This window comes from Ciona intestinalis, chromosome 8 (assembly GCF_000224145.3).
Source record: "Ciona intestinalis chromosome 8, KH, whole genome shotgun sequence".
Taxonomy (NCBI): domain Eukaryota; kingdom Metazoa; phylum Chordata; class Ascidiacea; order Phlebobranchia; family Cionidae; genus Ciona; species Ciona intestinalis.
This window is the reverse complement of record NC_020173.2, coordinates 749966-768891: the sequence shown is the minus strand read 5'-3', so window position 1 is coordinate 768891 and position 18926 is coordinate 749966. Positions and strand designations below refer to the sequence as shown.

General features: G+C 34.7%; 4 protein-coding genes across 7 annotated transcripts in view; 3 read left to right on the top strand and 1 right to left on the bottom strand.

Moving 5' to 3' along the window:
- Window positions 1-294: 294 nt before the first annotated feature.
- LOC100178071 (zinc transporter ZIP13) lies at window positions 295-5974 on the bottom strand. Of its 2 annotated transcripts, XM_026835641.1 has the most exons (9): window positions 5484-5974; window positions 4634-4741; window positions 4115-4290; window positions 3744-3849; window positions 3536-3588; window positions 3264-3404; window positions 2846-2978; window positions 2505-2604; window positions 295-1526 (listed from the first exon to the last, which is right to left on the bottom strand). In XM_026835641.1, exons 1-9 carry the CDS (start codon window positions 5851-5853, stop codon window positions 1454-1456), a joined length of 1260 nt encoding a protein of 419 aa, XP_026691442.1. In that variant the 5' UTR covers window positions 5854-5974; the 3' UTR covers window positions 295-1453. The 2 variants fall into 2 exon arrangements, with proteins under 2 accessions (XP_026691442.1, XP_002120593.1); XM_002120557.5 differs by lacking the exon at window positions 3536-3588 and having other exon boundaries at window positions 3691-3849.
- Window positions 5975-8542: 2568 nt separating this feature from the next.
- LOC100183581 (protein phosphatase 1 regulatory subunit 3B) lies at window positions 8543-10489 on the top strand. The gene is made up of 2 exons (XM_002121547.5): window positions 8543-8694; window positions 8865-10489. The coding sequence occupies exon 2, from the start codon at window positions 8897-8899 to the stop codon at window positions 9908-9910; it is 1014 nt and encodes a 337-aa protein (XP_002121583.1). The 5' UTR covers window positions 8543-8694; window positions 8865-8896; the 3' UTR covers window positions 9911-10489.
- A 1387-nt stretch (window positions 10490-11876) lies between these two features.
- LOC100182734 (uncharacterized protein YMR196W-like) overlaps window positions 11877-18926 on the top strand; it is a 19632-nt gene continuing 12582 nt past the window's right edge. The window contains exons 1-4 of one of the 3 annotated variants that reach the window (XM_026835688.1): window positions 11877-11991; window positions 17460-17594; window positions 17813-17973; window positions 18204-18386. In XM_026835688.1, coding sequence (XP_026691489.1) covers window positions 17470-17594; window positions 17813-17973; window positions 18204-18386 — 469 coding nt within the window. In that variant the 5' untranslated portion in view covers window positions 11877-11991; window positions 17460-17469. Of the gene's footprint in view, window positions 11992-17410; window positions 17595-17812; window positions 17974-18203; window positions 18387-18926 lie in introns of those variants that run through there. The other 2 variants (XM_009860931.3, XM_026835689.1) reach the window with 2 other exon arrangements.
- Window positions 16136-17410, top strand: LOC100181237 (jmjC domain-containing protein 7-like). Its single transcript, XM_026835690.1, has one exon. The coding sequence runs from the start codon at window positions 16199-16201 to the stop codon at window positions 17123-17125; it is 927 nt and encodes a 308-aa protein (XP_026691491.1). The 5' UTR covers window positions 16136-16198; the 3' UTR covers window positions 17126-17410.

Below are 18926 nucleotides of genomic sequence, written 5' to 3'. Positions count from 1 at the left end.
TATGGGAGTCCTGAGGATATAGCTTTATGATTCTTTGAATGTTCTTTGTTGACTACTAAACGGAACGAGAAAATTGAGTTAAAAGATGTCCCATCTTCCCCCACCCTACTATATATATATAAACTCAGTAGCGACTAATGAGCAGTATAAATTGTCCCGGACAATAAAAATCACCCACAGATCCAGTTACATACGTTGTAACTCGTAAGCGTGTACAAGGTGTGTGCGATAGTGCACCTGTGTTATAACGACTTTATTACCCCGCCACAGCAACAAATAAGTGTCATTCATTCATGTACGCTTTTAAAATATTTTATTTCCCCACACTTCTGCATACGCTATCACCACGATGAAAAAAAAACAAGATTAAAACAATAGCAAATATGATGATCAATGAAAACAATTTACAAAAACCAAATCTGGGGTTAAATTAAAAAGAATTAAGGCGGATTTTTACTGTAAAAACAGTATAATTTATAAAGTTCTGATCTATAAAAATGGTTCTCCGAAATAATTAAGTTGAATAAATATATTAACGCAGCCAAAGCAATGAGAATATTGCACACGAGTAGTTTATGAAACGCACTAAGTTATAAAACCAAACGTTCGTTTTATTACAGCGTTGTTACCACGCACATAAAATGCTTGTTAAACTAAGTAAAACGAGAATTCTTTTGGCAATAAGTAGTCTTAAATTTATTTGTTCTTCTATTTACTCTAAGCCTAAAGTAAAGTTAAAAAGAAGTACTGTGTGTTCAAGTCATACAGTTTGATCATCTACGTATGTTACCAATTTTATACAAACGAATATACGCCGTAACAATAATAATAAAATTGTTTAAAATCAAGATTTGTGGACAGAAATATTTACATTATTTAAAACGCGACTGCATACAATGAAATATTTGTTAAACGTCATGTCAAATTCCTACGGACAATATAATATAATTTCATGCATTTTGAACTAACGAGTTCAGACAAGGCACTGCAGATATTAAGTATGAAATACAGACTCTTACAGTGGAGAAGGAGCTGTTTTATCAGCCATTTCTACGGTTGAACGACATGCATTGAACCGTGGACGCAAATTGCGTGTTGCGTCTACTGAACATAGGAAACAGATAGGTCAATCAAGTTCATGGGTAATACAAGACTTTGCACAAAATAGCAATACCGTTAGCTGCAACGTTGTGTGGGCAGCATTCACGCAGTTTGCTTCCTAGTTCGATTAAGAAAATATAAAAGTTACTGCAGTCTTGACATAAAGTATTCTCATATTGCTTAGACTGCTACAGAGGATGGCAAGCATGATGTATCTCTACTACACACTCGGAATAATATCATTTGGCATGATAATACAGTTACAACACTTCTTATACTACCATCACTTCAAACAGAACCAGAATTGCATAGATAGAACCAATCCAATGAATTGTCGGCTATTTTCTTTACATCAGCCAACGTAACTCACTAAGTGCATGGTGACAATAGCAAGGATAATATAGAGAATTTGAATACAAGATTCCCTGCAAAAATATTTTTTAGGATCACGTTATACATTTTTGTTGATACAAAAGAGATTATGTTATTTATAATTCATACATGTTATATTGTGTGTGGTGGAAAGACAATAAGGCAGAAAGCAAATAATATTGAATTTTAATGATTTCAAATGCAAAATGGAAGCTAAGCTTTGAACTGAAAAACCATCGTATTCTCAGACAAACTGTAACAAAAATGACATAAAAGTTAGAGAATGGATGTCTAGATATTTAGATCTGCACTTGTATACAATACACTTATGAACTGGATTTACACTAAGAGTGAAAACTGTGTGTTTTAATACAGTAGTTTTGTCCCCAAAAATAAATTTTACCACCAACCTGTGGCAATCATAGACAAAATTTGATATAAACTATGATCCAAATGCTAGAGCACGCAATGTGGTAAAAGAAATGTAATACTCAGCATAAAATTATGATTTAACTTGAAATGCAAAATGATGACTGAAGCAATATAAACACAACTGTCAAATAAATTTGTTTGTATTGTAATGAAAACTAGTTTAACTGCACATTGACCCCATGCACATGCAAGTATATAGGGTTGCGTCATATTTTGTTAAAAGTAAATTATTGACATTCTGCTGTCACTGTCAGACATGATATAACTTCCTAAGGGCCAACTTTTGGCACAAAAAATTGACAAGGATTTTATTAAAAAACAATGTTTTATCTACTATGTAGTTGGACTTCATCAGGCTTATAATGGCCTGTTCACATGTAATTTACATCATAAATTACAAACTTATCCACATAAAAAATAAAAGACAAAAAATAATTACCCACAAAATAAAATACATGGTAACTCATAAGCTGGCAAGAAGTGTATAAAACAGAACAGCCGTGTCATAACAACTGCCGTTTTCCGGCCACACAAGGGTAAACCAAATTACATTCTTTCATTCAAATCCGAATAAATTATACCTAAAGGGTCAAACTAACCTGGGAGATTTTTCCTTGAGTAAATCAGGAACACAAGTGCAAAGTGCAATGTAAATAAATCCTCCAGATGTAAACGGAAGAATCCAAGACACTCTATCACCTTGTGAGATAATGAAACATAGATCAGTGAGAAATTATACAAAAAGAATATTTCAAGATATTTTCAGATCCAATGGAAGAATGCCGATAAATATATTTACTATATATACATGAAGTCATTCATTAGCAACAGTATTTGCTTTCAAACAGCCAAATTTTAGGAAAAAACATTTTCATGTCAAAATTGGCATTCCACTTAATTCAATGTGGCAGTGGTTTATGATATAATGCTGAGTGCTGACCTGCACTCTTCGCAGATTCTGCCAACAAAGCAACGGCTGCTCCTAGTAATCCACCAGCTGCTGTGAGAATCTGCAGTTTAGCCGCTTGCCAGCGATCAAAGCCAGCTCGCAGCAGAATTGCGAAATCGCCGACCTTAATTAAACAACTTGTTTAGTTAACATGTTTGATATTGGCTATTGGGTGCTGGCGTCATGCTAGTTTATACTAACTTTATAAACAAACATATTTGAATTAGTCATGCTGATAAATATATTGCATATTTGGTACAGTCATAAATATATATTGTAAATATTGCATATTTGGTACAGTCATAAAGAAAGTTATAAGTGATTTAAATGATTTAAAGAGACATCACATAAGCGCGCATTCATAAATTACAGACATTAATCTTATTTAAAATACAAAAATGTCTCGTACCTCGTGTGGTATTTCATGCAGTAGAATTGCAAGCGTGGTTAAAACACCAACACGTCTACTGACGAGATAACTTCCGCCAACTGCTAACCCGTGTGTAAAGTTATCCACACAGTTTGCTAATAGGTTTAAATATCCACTTGTCTGAAAGGTATTTAAAATTAAGATTTAGATTTAAATGGAACTATAATTAACAAACATTCGCGAAAACGTGAAAAACTAAATAAAAAAAGATATACAAATACAAAATAAAAGCACCCAATAAAATTTTTTACTTTAATTTGTGTTGAACTGCTTCGCTCTTTGTTTGTTTCATAATGCTTTGTATTTTTACTACCATTCTGTTTTGATGTCGCGAAAACGTGAAAAAGTAAATAAAAAAAGATATACAAATATAATAAAAAATAAAAGCACCCAAAAAAATTTTTACTTTGATTTGTGTTGAACTGCTTCGCTCTTTGTTTGTTTCATAATGCTTTGTATTTTTACTGCCATTCTGTTTTGATGTTTGATGGCAAGCATGACCATTGGACGTACCATTAACTTGCCGTAAGTTATTGTTCTCATTTTGATTAAAGCCGTTTGAATACTGCAAAGTAAAAGGGTAGGGTAAACACAAAACACAATCAATGCAATATTAAAAATCGCTTAAAATTTAAAGTACAATATAAACAGTAGTAAAATCTGAAGTTTGATTACAGAGTTAGATAAACGGACTGTAAGTTCATTTCCAACATAAACAATGTAATACCTAATGTGATTACCAGCTGTATTACATTTAAAAGTTAAATGTGTGAAAAAACACTCCTGAAAAGACAGCGAAACTGCAGCCTATTTATCTGTATGACTCATACTTGCTTGTAAGTTGTTTCAGCGCACGAACTTATGTCAGTATGTTCCGAAACTGTCAGATCATCACTCATTTCTGGTTTGTCATCGGGGAAAAGTTTTTCAAGGAGGCAGAAGCTGATGAGGCCAATTAACACCCATAAACCATTGCCAACTGCTGGCCAATGTGTGTGTGAACCGCCTGATTTAAAAAAATATATAATTCAATTATTACTGGCTTTCATTGTTTTAAAGTAAAATAGTTTTGCAGTTTCAGCACAATTGGTAGCACAGTACAACAGTAAGCAGTAACTCTATAACTTCCTTCCTCAATCAAGCTTGCTTGGCAGCTGAACACAAATTTATAAACCATATGCTTGTACACTGCACTGATTTATATGCTAAAGCTAAACGTATTAAAGAAAACCTACATTGAAGCAATTATATAAAAAAAAATTAAAACACATTTTATATAAAAGAATGTATTGCAAGAAACAATATTTTATTTCATCATTGTAAACAAAATCAACTAAATATCAACTCACTGTTGTTGTTTAATTGATCCCATGATTCAGGTAGAAGATGAAGGAAAACATCACCAAGTAAACCACCAACTGCAAAACTTAACAAGCGTTGTAACTGAACTGACCCATCTGTAAAACATTAATTGTTCAATGAATTATTACAGCACTATAAAAGCAGCACCAGATGAATTAAAAAAATATTGTGGGGCCAAAACCAATTTATGTTTGTATTTCCTTTAATTTGCACCTTCACAAAACAACAAAATAGATTACCTGGATACAAAATGTTTAGATTTTAAAGAAAGGTATTTTTATTTACATAAGAAGATATTTAGTATAAAAAGATTCTAAAAGTTTCTGTAAACAAAAATATACATATATATACACATATATATATATATAAACATATATATAGTATAAAAGAAAACAAACATGCGTGGTAAATCACCATGCCGAATTGTTACAGACACCACTATTCTCATGGGCATGTCACATGACATCGTGTGAAAATTGTTTTAGTAGAGAAACATGACATAAGGTGATATACCTTGCAGTAAATTTTAAATTTTAAATAAAGTCCAATTACAATACTGTCTGATGCAGAGTGTAAAATTTAATATTTAATTTTAAATAGTTCACATATTTTATATTGTGTTATGTATAGTGGGAGTAAGGCGCTAACTCGAAACCAAACTCAAAAGCTCATGACCGAGTGTCACTGTTATTGAAGCTTTGCGTAAATATGTGGTCAAATACCAAACACGTATGCAATTGCTGCAATATTGAAACAAGAGTAAAAAATATTAAAAACAAAGGAAGTAAAGCAACATACATTCTCATTTTTGGTACAAATAAGTTTCCTAATATTCACCTTTTTTGTTTAAACCACCGTTGATTTTTGGGAGAATAATCAATGGAAATATTCCACTCATTCCAACAAGGCCAGCACTTAATAAAGCTAAGACTGTAGCTTCAAACCGAGAGTAATCTAGCAAAGTAGAATTGGCACTTTTCATGACATTTTCACTCGTTTCTGTTCCTAGTTCTTGTTCAATTGGCACATTAGGAATTGTCATAGAATCAAAACTAGAGTTCAACAAAGAGCTTTCTTCAAATACTTCTGTTCTTCCAGCACGGTGTATACTTAAAATAGGTTCAGTTGGGCTTGCAAGGCCAACAAAAAGCACAAAAGTGGCCAGATATTTAGGCAGCAATCGAGACCAAGTGAAAAGCATCTTCATGTAACAAGTACAATATTGCTACTGACACTGCAGCAGGCAATCTTTCACAGTAGCTTAACACAAATAAAAAGTATAAACACTGAACACAAATGTTTAAAGCTGATCCATTTGATATCTGCTCTCTGAAACGTATAAATACAAAACATAAAAAATTTTTACGTCTATAAATTATATATACAATACACAATTAATCTATAATCACTGAACCTACAAAAGCTCGAATCTTATAAAAGCCGTTCTGTTTACCTTATTTTAATAACCGCGTATTGGGTAAAGCAATTTAAGTATAAACTTGAAGAGTTTGTTATCCTAATTATAAAAAAAACTGTCGTTTTACGTTAGTATGTTCACTATGTCCTAAACGGAGCAGCAAGCGTTGCAAAAGTCACAACCGATCAGGCGAATCTATCTTTATTCGACTGAGAAAATCTTTCGTTCTTCTTATTGCGTCCCGCTGTTTCGCATGTCCCGCATGGGAGGAGTGAGGAGAGAAAAACGAAAACAACAACAACTCAATGCAGTGAGGCGTGTCGGTAATAAATGCGTGTTTTAGTACATTATAGAAATGGCAGTTCGGTTCGCTTTTTGCCGAGTTTAAAAAAGCAAGTTAAACCATTCAGGCAAGAAATAATAAAAATGGTTGTTTTTATTACCTTTGCTCACGCTAAGAGCAACGGTTGAGGTTGTTTCCAACTACAGTACTCTTTCCAACGACAGTAAACGCATGTTTATATACGGACTCTGAATAAACGCATTTCGTAAGATAAATTCAAACCAAGATTTTTGTCCTTATTTAAAATTTTAAAAGTTATATAATATCTTGCTTAAATTAACTACATTCATTGGATACAAACTACCAGTTTCCGAAATAAACAACGAATTCTAGACAGTAGACACATAAATCCAAACACTACATGTCGATAGAGAGTCATAAATAACAGTTGATGTGGGTATACTCAATGTATATAACTACTTATATATACATTGGTATACTATAATATTCGATATAATGTCATGAACTGTTTGTACTTTTATCTAATATACCAAAGCTACCGCTGATAAATTTAACCTAAACCGGTTGGGTTTTTTTAAACCCAACTAGTTCGCTTAATATGGTAGGGTGGGGGAAGATGGGACACCTTTAGTACATAATATCCAAATATATTTGTATTTTTAACAATTAACAACTCTTATTGAAAGTAGTTGGGATACGGTTTTATATTAATTTGAATGTTCTTTGTTCACTACCAAATGAATCAAGAAAATAGAATGAAAAGGTGTCCCATCTCCCCCACTCTACTATAAATAAAACAAATAGTTTAAGTTAAGTATATATCAGGGTTTCGCCATATTTATAGACTCTGGTATATGTGCTTCTGATTGTCGTCCGTTTTTTCAACTTTACAATTTATATAAATAGTTTATTGCAACTACAATTATGAAAGAGATATTTTATGCTTAGAAACATTCTGTCTAAATTTAGCCGTGTGAAGAGTAATACATTAAGTAATCCAGTTGCTTTCTCCTGCGGATGTCTTTCCAAGCGATTATGCAACGCAGGCGGAAATTGGATTTTAAGAAAATCGAAGGGGTACCGCATTTCCCTTACGCGACTAAGCGGCGAAGGTCATTTGGGTCAAACTAATCGAAGAACATAAACACATAAAATGCCGCATCGTCGGAAATTTAGCAACGATTCGTAAGTGACCAGTGATAAATCAAACAACAGCTGCTATCAGTGGTATATTTCTCCTTCGTGCCAAACCATCGCTGATTATAACTTTCAACTCGTTTCAAAATATAAAGCGGTTAACATAATGACAAGAGTTCAAACATCAAAGTTTGTTAAGGTCCGAAACGATTTGCTTTGAAAAAAACAGCATGTTTTGCTTACAAATGCACGTGCTATTATTACATTCATTCATAAAACGTATTTAATTAATTAGATTTGTTGACTCTGTGTTATTTATACCAGTCTATAAAGTAGACTATTTTATCCTAGATTTGCATTAGTTCATGTGTAATGTGGAGACATTTCGGCCTTTTATTGGGGTACTGATAGTATAGTTCTGTGGGGTAAGATATGGGATACCTTTGGCAAATAAAATTCAAATATAGTATCAAATAGGACGATAAAACAGAATTAAAGGGTGTCCATCTTCCCCCATCCTACTATATTTTAATTTAAACGTAATATGTAACAGACTACTTAAAGTAGTACTTTTGCAAACAAAATGACTCGATGCAGTATGGTATTATGGCGTGATGTACTGGGAGGTTTTCAGTATGTGTGTTATACTTAAAAAGTAACATGTCTACACTTTCTTCTTCGAATTTCACAACCCAAGAAATAGGAATTGCGAAACTTCCCACGCGAGAGTCAGTCGCCTTCAATAGCGAGCACCAAACATTAGCAATCGCGGCCAGACAGTGATCATGCGCCGAAGGCGTGATCCAACCGACATCACGCACTTTGCTGCAATGTTTGTGGTAGAGAGAGCCGTGCTCGGGGCATGGGACGCGTGACGTGCGTTCTTTCCTCGTAAGAGCTGTCAGTGCAGTATAAGAATTCGGGCTTATTGAACATTCATTTGAACCGGTTAGTAACAGCAATAAGTGGTACGACAGTCTAAACTTAGTAATACAATAAAGCTTTTCAAAAAATACAAATGTTTACCACTGGCCACAGCAACATGACAGTTCAGTTTTAAAAATCATTTTCGCTTTCAGATATACCCTATAAGTTGATGATCTTGTAAAAATATTACTGTTGTCTGCTGTGTGCGGTTTCATGCTGAATAAAACGTGCTTTTAACATTCTGTACAAAGATCCTATTGCTGGTAAGTTAAAGAGGCAAATAGAAGTTATTATTATAAAGTTAAAAGGTTGTTGTTTAAAAGTTATTTTTGAAAATATGTAGGCTACTTTTTAAATGGCTTGTACAATATGTGTATATTTAAGTGTTCACTTAGTACAAATATATTGTATAATGAACCTTAATTGTTTTTAGGTTGCTTTTTGACTCACTGTATTCACTGCATCATGCCTGCCGATGTGTCATACTTGTACAGTGTCAGCCCACCCTTCCATTCATTTTCTTCAGACTTTTATCCAGTCCAAAAAAGAGCCACGGATTTCCAAACATCTAATCGTTATGGTGATGCTGGTTTTACAAGTTCAATGCTTCAATACCCTGTGCAAAAATCACTGCTTAAAGAGAGGGTAAAAACCCACAGTTTCAATGATGCTGACAAACAATCTGTTAACAATTTAAAACTGAAATCAATCATTACTCACCGCAAAGTGTTAACAAGCTCAAATGTTGGAGTATGTTCTAATGGTAGTAAGAGAAAAGACAAGAAAGTTACATTTGCAGACACACAAGGTTATTCTTTAACACTCACCAAATATTTAACTGAGTCCACGAATGAGCCGCCCAAGTCTATGACTTCTGGTACACTTATAAGGCAACTTGTTAAGAACTTAAACTTATCTAGCTCTGATACTGATTCCTCTACAAAAGAACAAAAGTTTGCTTTTAAATTTACTCAGCCGGTGGCAAACTATGTGGAATTTAAAAGAAGCCTTGAGCAACATAATGTATCACTGGAAAATATAGTTGTGAAAAACAGCCTTTGTATTTCTGGAACTGTAAAAGTGAAAAACTTAAGTTTTGATAAAACTGTTTCCGTGCGAATCACATTCGATAATTGGAAATCATACTCTGATCATAAATGCCAATATGTTAAAAACGCATATGAAAATGGGGCCCTCGATACGTTTCAGTTTAATGTAGATGTTCCTCAGTGTCAATCAGAGGATATTCAGATGTGTTTTCAGTATGTTTGTGATGCTGGTGAATTCTGGGACAATAACAGAGGACAGAACTATGTCATTTCTGTTATAAATAACAGAAGTAGTATTGAAAAATCGAAATCACCTGTTGCAAACCACCTGTCCAATATTTCAACCCATGCACCATCCACTTACATGGAATTGCCTGGCCCACAGTTTAATACATGGGTGGGGTGGGAAGGCAGTGGACCCTTTTACTGATACTGTCCACTGAAATAATTCTATAATTACACATATGCAATAACATTATTGTGAACTGCAGTATTAATACCCATGTCCTCCTGGTAGTCTGCGCTATTTCCCAAGAAAGACAGGAAGCAAATTGTACAGTGTTGTTCATTGTGCACGTTTTATTGCGCATAAATCGCCGCTTGCTGGTAGATCGGTGTTTGTCATGAGCACACATGTACAATCGCACTGTCAAGGTTTATTGCTGTTGTGTCTACATTGGCATGTTGTGTCACGTCTTTATAATTTCAGCTTAACTCTGGTGCTGTGAATGCTGCTGCAATTATTGTTGTTCATCACCCACAAAAGTGTTGCGTTTGGCTGCCAATTAAGCAGCCATCTTTATAAAGTTGGAATGTTTCTTTTTAAATGCTTACTGTTGCATATACTCTTAAAGTGATATGCCTAATTTCAGCACTTGCCTTCGTGAACACTTTTATACAGAACATAGCTATTTAATTCATTTCTAATGTATCCCATATTTTTGTACACCTCTTGTCAAAGTGCCGTTAACACTGTTTGATATCAATAAATTCAACGTGGAAAGTTGTATTTTAAGTTTATCTTTATATAATATACATTATAGCAGTCGGGCTGTTAAATTCAACAAATAAATGGCCAACGTTTTAGGGCATTTAATTAGATTAGCATAATTGGTTTAGCACAGGTGACCTAATGCGATTAGCTAAATGCTGCTTTCATAGGTTATGTGTGGAATTTTCAACTGAAAGCAGTTGGTAATAAACGATCAACAACAATATCAATTAGTTGCGGTTTATCAGTAATGCTGGGTTAAAATATAATATAAAGACATAATGACGACACCAATACCTTTAATATCGATGGTAGATATTGCTAATCATATCCGCTCTTTAAAACGGACAATGTACCGTTAGCTGCAATAATGATTCACAACGCTAAACGAGTAAGATGGTAAGGTATACCCGTCATCTTCGGGCTATTTTAAGTCGATTAATGTAATTAACCGATTGTGGTTTGGGTTCCGGTAAGAGCATCCGCATGACTGAAAATATCTAATGTGGGATATAAAGATATCTTTAGTAGGCCATAGGCCACCCCATATTATATTTAGTGTTCTGCTATGACCGTAATAGCATACCGTATTACGTACGTATTAGAATGCACGGATAAGATTACTAACTAAACGTGGGGCTTTCCTGTGTTGTTCCGACGCGTTTGTTTACCTGTTAAAATAGCACACATGGCTTCTAAGCAAACAGTCGGCGTGCAGTATTCAACGGCATTGACTGTTTCCATGGTACAATTAGTCAACACTTATATAAAAGTGGGTTAATATGTCTGGCAGAAGTAACTCGCTCTTGACAAAGGTTCGTCACGCGATTACCATTTTCATCAACGAATTAACAAACAATGATGTCAATACGCTTCTGCAAAGACGAATGGTAAGGTTTGAATATAAAGACTGCGATCAATTCTGTTCCTGCTCAAATTAACCACTGTAACCGATATTTTATTTAATGTAAACAAGTCTAGTGTACATTTTAAAAAGATAACTGATTGGAATAATATGTAAAATATAGTAAAATGGGGGAAGACGGGACGCTTTTAGCACATATAATATTCGAATATCTTAATTGTGTTTTAAACAACTAACACCGGTCACTGAAAGTCTCGAGGTTGAGGATACGGTTTTATAACTCCTTGAATGTTCTTTGTTTACTACCAAAAAGTACGAGAAAATATAATGAAAAGGTGTCCCATCTTCCCCAATCCTATTATGCATCATTTGGCAACGTGTGTGAAATATATAGGTAATCTTAAAATTAAACCAAACGACACGCCATTGTGTTATAATACGGGAAGTTCGGCCTTAAGTAAACATCTAGTGTAATTAAACTGTGTGTATTTCGCATGCCATTTAACTCCATTTTTAACTTGGTGTTGTTTTGTTCGATCGAGCACGCGGCGGGCGCGTGATTGTCTGCGGTCAACTCCTTGTTTGTGCTGCGAAGGTTGGACTAAAGTTGTTCTGTGCGTTCGAACCCGGTCGACCCATGCATTCCATTTACAAGGTATGTTGACTAAACATATCACTTAATCTTGGTAACATGGGCTAATGTATTGAAGTCTTTGTTTGTCTAGATATTTAATATTCGCATACAATGTTTGTGCTATGTGTATCAAAACTTATGGTATATATAATACACTAATGGACTAATGAATGGGCAAAAACAGTGTACGTGCATTTCTGCGGTTAAGAATTATTTAACCGCGTCCCACGTGGGGTTTACTGAAATATATTTTAGCCGAACAACACATAACACATAACCAACGCACATACCTAGCCGAAGTAGGATGTAATTAGAGTATTTCTCTTTCCTCTAATATCGACCGAATAGCCATTCAAAGTTTACGAACAAAAAAGTTGCGGAGAAAAAAGAGAGAATGACCCGTCCGTTAGTCGCCATTTACCACGTTCTGTCGGTCACGTCCCAGACCTCGCGCTCAGCTGACTTTATCAACCCACAAAAGCAGCCAATCCATACAGACTGTACGTGGGCGGTGCCGGTTCAACGACACATAGCGTATATTATATTTACCAAGGCTACGGCCCCACTGAAAACAGTTTTCGCCAAACAGTTGGAAGTTGTACATTCGTAGTTTTATTTTCAGAGATTGAATTCGACAGTTTGTATATGATAATGTTTTTTACTTCTGAGATTTTGCACTATATCCGCCTAATCGCATATGTAATTTCAATATAAATTAGTGACGTAAATCGATGACGTAGAACACATGCCATTACACATTATGATGTTTCACGCAAACGAACATGCAGTTTATAACCAAAGATAACGCGAGCTGATGAAGCGCAGAAGCTTACGTCACTCAAGAATCACCCTGTGTCAGAGAAACATGCGCTGATCATGCGGCCTCTAACACTCAACCCAGCGGCGTGCAGCAAGTAGGACACGTGTTCCTTGAAATATCGGCTGATGAAATCTTGCTGACAAAACTGCTGCTACAACATGGTGGTTAAAAAAGGATCGTGTCATTGTAGTGTGAAAAGTTTTAAAAAATACTATTTCCTCACAGAAATGTTACTTGCGAAGCAAATAAATACAATGTAAATTTATGCTTTCCGATAATGTTTTGCATTTTTTACACGGGAAGGACATTGTATTTTAAATATCACCCAGAACGTCACTCTGAGAAATAAATGCTTAAAATCCATAATAACGTCACATTTTTTTAAGTGCTGGTGACTGAACCAGCAATTATCTTTATACAATAGTTTACCAAGCAATCTATGGTTCAAAGTTGGCGCTTAATTTGCAAAATGTTTAACTTCCATAGCCTTTTGAGCTCTGTAAAAGTAGGTTAGTGGGTCATTTATCACCACTGATGACTATAAAGCATTGCTAATTAAATCCTTTATAACCAAAACAGATCAGCATGGCATAATCTGACCAATAAAGCCCGTCTTTCCGATCGCATCTTTTTTATACGTAATAGTTAAATACATTAATTAATCTGTTTCATTTTATGTCATAATATTAGAACTGTGCCTATATATAAAAGTCTTAGTGGATCACGGTTTATTGAATAATCCAAAAAATGTCAATGAAAACAATGCGTGGATAATTATGGATAATAGTAGATAGTTTGTGTGATTAGAAGATCTGCCGGCAGGCCGGGAGTGGTGGATGATATTTCGGAAACACGTCAACAACTTGTACGACCAGTTCCAACCAGTGTGTTTGCTATACAAACGCTATATAACATACAGCATTTTACGATACTTTTCCGGGCGTTTAAGTATCTGAAGTTGGAGACTAAAAGCGCGCGCTGTTATTACGGATAAGGCTGTCTGATTGATTTTAGTCCTATTAGCTTAATTACAAGTATGTTTCGTGCGCCTTTTACGCATAGCGTCACGGGGTACTCAATAATTTAAATGCAGTCACGAGAAACGAATGTTGAAATATAAAACCAAATAACTGTTTTGTAGATTTTTAAAAGTTAAACGAAAAGCGTATTCACTAACGTTTATTGAATTTAAAAGACCTATGCGCTGATTAAAAGTTTGCACATTGTAAATTTAAAAACATGTATCGGACTCACCTTTACAAGAAGAATAATTACAGCTGAGTTTAAATATTTTGTATCGGCAATTAGGAAGACTTTGCTGTCTCGTTTTTCTCACAACGACAAATTTCAAGTCGAGTTGCTCTTCGCGCCACTGTGCGACAATTTTTTTAAAGGATATATAGTAGGGAGGGGGAAGATGGGACACCTTTAGCACGTAGTAATCAACTATTTAGATCGTATTTTAAACAATTAACAACGGTATATGGGAGTCGGGAGGATACAGTTCTATGATTTTTTTGAATTTGCTTATTTAGACCTGATATTTGTTTGTATTTCAATATGGATGTTTCGGAATTATCGTACTTACTAGTAGAGTGAAGGAATACGGAACTTTCTAGCCCATATTGTCCAATATTTCTAAACTCAAAATATATGACGTTTTTGTGGTGACTTTAAAGCAATTAGATTCAGCAATTACACACAAATTAGTAATATCTTGGAAATTGACATCAGAAACATATCAAAATACACAAGGAGGTATTTATAGATTCGCACACCTTAATTTTACCAGTTCGAAAACGCACATATTGTATATTACGGTTTGAAAATCAAGTTAAAAAAATGTTGTGTATGGCCCACTGCTATAGTTTATATGATATAGCCTACCTACAGTGGGTATTGCTATTCAATATTTCACAAAAGCTCCCTTTTATACATTATCGCCAAGTGTCTGTGGCTGAATTTCGATTATAGTAGGATGGGGGAAGATAGGACATCACTTCATTCCTCGTTCAATTTAGAAGTAAACATAGAACATTTAATAAAAAAATATATTCCTGCGACTTCCATACACCGTTGTTAATTGTTTAACACCATGAGGATATTTGGATATTACGTGCTAAAGGTGTCCCATCTTTCCCACTGTACTATATACTGTTTATGCACGGGCAATTGTTGGTTGTGTAAGTTTTATACAGTGTATCAGTTCTACTTCTATTGTGTCAAATTTAAATAAGGTTACCGCATTAAAGTAAATCTTTCAGTTTTGCGTCGTGGCCCAGCGGTTAACGCGCCTGCCTCTCACATAGAGGTTATGAGTTCATAGCTCGCCGCTGTTATCGTCATGGGCGTATGTGACCTTGGGAAAGACACTTAAAGGCAAGTGCCAAGTGATTACGGATATATTGTTTCAGTTGTCAGCCATACAAAAAAAACGATCACCCACAAAGTAACATGCGTGGTATTTCGTAAGCTGGCGCAAGGTATTATGAAGCAGAGTATAACGTGTTATAGCGACATGTTTTCAGGCCACGGAGGATGAACCACGTTAGTACGTTACATTTATTTATTTAATACTTGTAGTTACACGGCATAGAATTACAAAGACCTTTCTTTAAAGTTATTTCTACTTTGGTGAATCCCCGAAATCGAAGTCTAATTGCTGCAGAAAAACAAACAGAAACGCCCACACATACGATCAAGATGTGTGCAAAACATTTAAACAGGTAACATGTGTTTAAACTCACTGGAGAATTAACGTTTTATTGTTTCAAAATCGCAAGTAAAATATGAAAGTTTAATACAAATAAAGTATTTAAAAGAAAGTTTTCAAAACAGGTATTCTCATAACTCATAATATGAATAGCATAAAACTGCTGCGTCACCGTAGTTTTTCACGAGTCACGATGGTCTGAACAAAAGTTGCAAAAACTTGCAGCAATATTCATAAACATATATTGTTTTTGTACAAAAAATACTTATTTTGGTTAGTTTGTAAGTAACAAATGTGTTGAATGAATGTAACTTGCTTTATCCTCGCGTGGCCGGAATACGACAGTCGTTATAACACGGGTTTAACACCTCGTGCCAGCTTACGAGTTACCATGTATGTTACTTTTTTTGAGTCTTTTTATATATTTTTATTTGTGGCTAATAGTGTGGACATCCCATTAGCCATCACTGAATTGGAGCAATTGCCCTTAAGTATCTTGCCTAAGGACACATTTGCCCACAATCATAGCAGTGCGGAGCCTTGAACTTATTACCTCTGAGTTAGATGCAGGCGTGCTAACCTAACCACTTAGCCAAGGCATCGTACACAAGTTTATATATTTTTTGTTTTAGTTTGTGTATAAACAGGTATATCAGCATGTTTTGTTTAAATAACAAAAATAGACAAGGTGAAATATGAATCAGGAACTTAACTCAATTCTAAAAGAATGTTCAACTGAAGCAAGGGAGTTGTATCTTCCAAGTATTGTTGAGAGATATGACGGTGCACCCTCTGCTTTGGAGTTTCACAGAAAATGGGTTTCTAGGAATATTCCTTGTTTGTTTCAGAATGCGATAAATCATTGGCCAGCTTTAGAAAAATGGGAATGTCCTTATTTAGCTGAAAAGTTGGGAGACAAAGTTATACAAGTGGCTGTAACTCCGGATGGTTACGCTGATGCTGTTCGACACGAAAAGTTTATGTTGCCAATGGAGGAATCAATGACTTTTGCCTCGTTTATTGAAAAATTATTCGATAAAACCTCAAGTGATGCTTATTATATACAAAAACAAAACTCTAATTTAACAATTGACTTTCCTGAGTTGTTGTGTGATGTTGATAGTGACTTTGCATGGGCTAACGAGGCTTTCAATTGTAAACCGGACGCTGTGAATTTTTGGATGGGGGAGAAAAAAGCAGTGACATCTTTACATAAAGATCATTATGAAAACCTTTATTGTGTTATCAAGGGTGAAAAAACGTTTACTCTAATTCCACCTTCTGACCGACCTTTCATACCCTACAAGACCTACCCATGTTATAAACACTTCTTTGATAAGGTATGGAAAATTAGAAAAGTGTGTAATTTACAAAATGTGCCTTGGATTCCAATAGACCCTTTGAAACCTGATTTAAAGAGATATCCGAAGTATTCTCATGCACGCCCAATCACTTGTAATGTTAAAGCAGGTGAAGTGTTATACCTTCCTTCACTTTGGTTTCATCACGTACAGCAAGCAGATGCAACTATAGCTGTAAACTATTGGTATGACATGGACTTCGACATCAAATACATGTATTTTCAAACTCTGGATAAACTGACACAGCACAATCATCTGTGAACAAATATTGAAAGGACAAAGTGGTATTTTTGGAAGTGTTTTTTTACTTTTTTTTTTAATGTGTTTCTCCATATACATCAAAGGGATTCATTATTTGTGCAGCAGACACTCAAAATCTGAGTGCTTTAACTGTTATTAGCATCAGCCCAACCCTATAATATTCCATTGTCTCTGTTTGCCAAAGCCTACCCTCATTATTTGGCTTTTTGTTCAAATACAGTTGTTTATTTATGGTTGACCGATGCTTAAGGTGCTATTCTGAATCAAAACACCTTTGTTTTGCAGTAAAAGTATAAAACATTTAAATAAATTGAAATATTAATAGTTTTGGTAGAAAAGCAAACATGGCGGAAAAGTTGCGTTTGCTTGAAGATAAAGAAAGAAAGAAAAATTGGAAGCGTTGGGGGCCTTATTTATCGGAGAGACAGTGGGGAACAGTAAGAGAGGATTATTCTCCGGATGGAAACTGGTCAGTAATGTTTTGATATATTTTGTTTTAATGCAAAATTGATGCAGTTACCAAAGCTAACCATCTACCATTAAGTCTTAACAAACACATATCAACGATTATACCAATAGAAGTGATAAAAAATTTAAGCAGGATGCTTTTTGTTTCCTTTCTTTGTATGGTCCTTTTCAATTAGATTTGTCACATTTTTCATGCATTTTCATGACTTATTTCTGTAGTTGGGAATATTTGAGTCATGAAGAGTCACGATCACGTGCATACAGATGGGGTGAGGATGGATTGCTTGGTATTTGTGATCGACAGTGCAGGTTGTGCTTCTCCGTTGCTTTGTGGAATGGAAAAGACCCGATACTAAAGGAGCGTCTTTTTGGGTTGACAGGTTTGGTTTTTTTTCTAATTAGGTTTTATTTATGTTTGTTAGGTTCAGTATAGTTGGGAGGGGAAAGCCTTTCAATACTTGCCCAAGGACACATACGCCAATAATGATAGCACGAACAAGCCTTGAACCCATTACCTCTGGGTTACAGGCAGGTGCATTAATCTCTTTGCCACTGCGCCAGACATACCATGGATACCATTTTATTTTACCATTTAATTATATTTATACAGGACCGGAAGGCAACCATGGGGAAGATGTGAAGGAGAATTATTATTACCTTGATAGTAGCCCAACACATAGTTACATGAAAATGCTTTACAAGTATCCACAAAGTGAATATCCATATGCGGACCTTGTTCATACAAATCGAAACCGTGGTTTACATGTAGCAGAGTACGAGTTGGAAGACACTGGTAATTTTTTTATAACATGCTTTAATTAATATGTGAATAATTTAATACGAATTTGGAGAAATATTATAATTAGGGATGCACATTACAGAATTTCGAATCTTATAGATTCGAATCCTTTTGTATTCGAATCTAATTACGGGATTCGGTATTCTGTTAATGACGTCATCACACGTCATCTCATACACTATATTAACAATTTTTAAACCTTAATATTTTTGAAAAAAAAATATTTTTGTGTTTGTGGGACTTTCGAGAGTAAACGTTTTGCAACGTCTTTTCATAGCCTGCTATACGTTTCATGGGGCAAAAACTACCCAATAGTACAATTTTTGATCATTTTACAGCTGATTATCAAACAAGGCTATTATGAAAGACTCAATAAACTGACTTATGTGGGTAAAAATATTTTTTCCTATAAATGTAAAAAGATTCGAAATTCTAGATTCGGAATTCTAGATTCGAAATAAAGTATTCNTAGGATATCCTAGAATACCTAATTATTCTGTAATGTGCATCCCTAATTATAATATATATAATATA

What these genes read in the sequence shown, in the direction of transcription:
- LOC100178071 (XM_002120557.5), bottom strand. Translation starts at nt 5,853, where the DNA reads ATGAAGATGCTTTTCACTTGGTCTCGATTGCTGCCTAAATATCTGGCC. An exon ending in GGATCAATTAAACAACAACA is followed by an intron (nt 4,291 to 4,633) that starts GTGAGTTGATAT and finishes TTTTTAAATCAG; the next exon opens with GCGGTTCACACACACATTGG. An exon ending in CTCAAGGAAAAATCTCCCAG is followed by an intron (nt 1,527 to 2,504) that starts GTTAGTTTGACC and finishes ATATTTTTGCAG; the next exon opens with GGAATCTTGTATTCAAATTC.
- LOC100183581 (XM_002121547.5), top strand. Translation starts at nt 8,897, where the DNA reads ATGCCTGCCGATGTGTCATACTTGTACAGTGTCAGCCCACCCTTCCAT.
- LOC100181237 (XM_026835690.1), top strand. Translation starts at nt 16,199, where the DNA reads ATGAATCAGGAACTTAACTCAATTCTAAAAGAATGTTCAACTGAAGCA.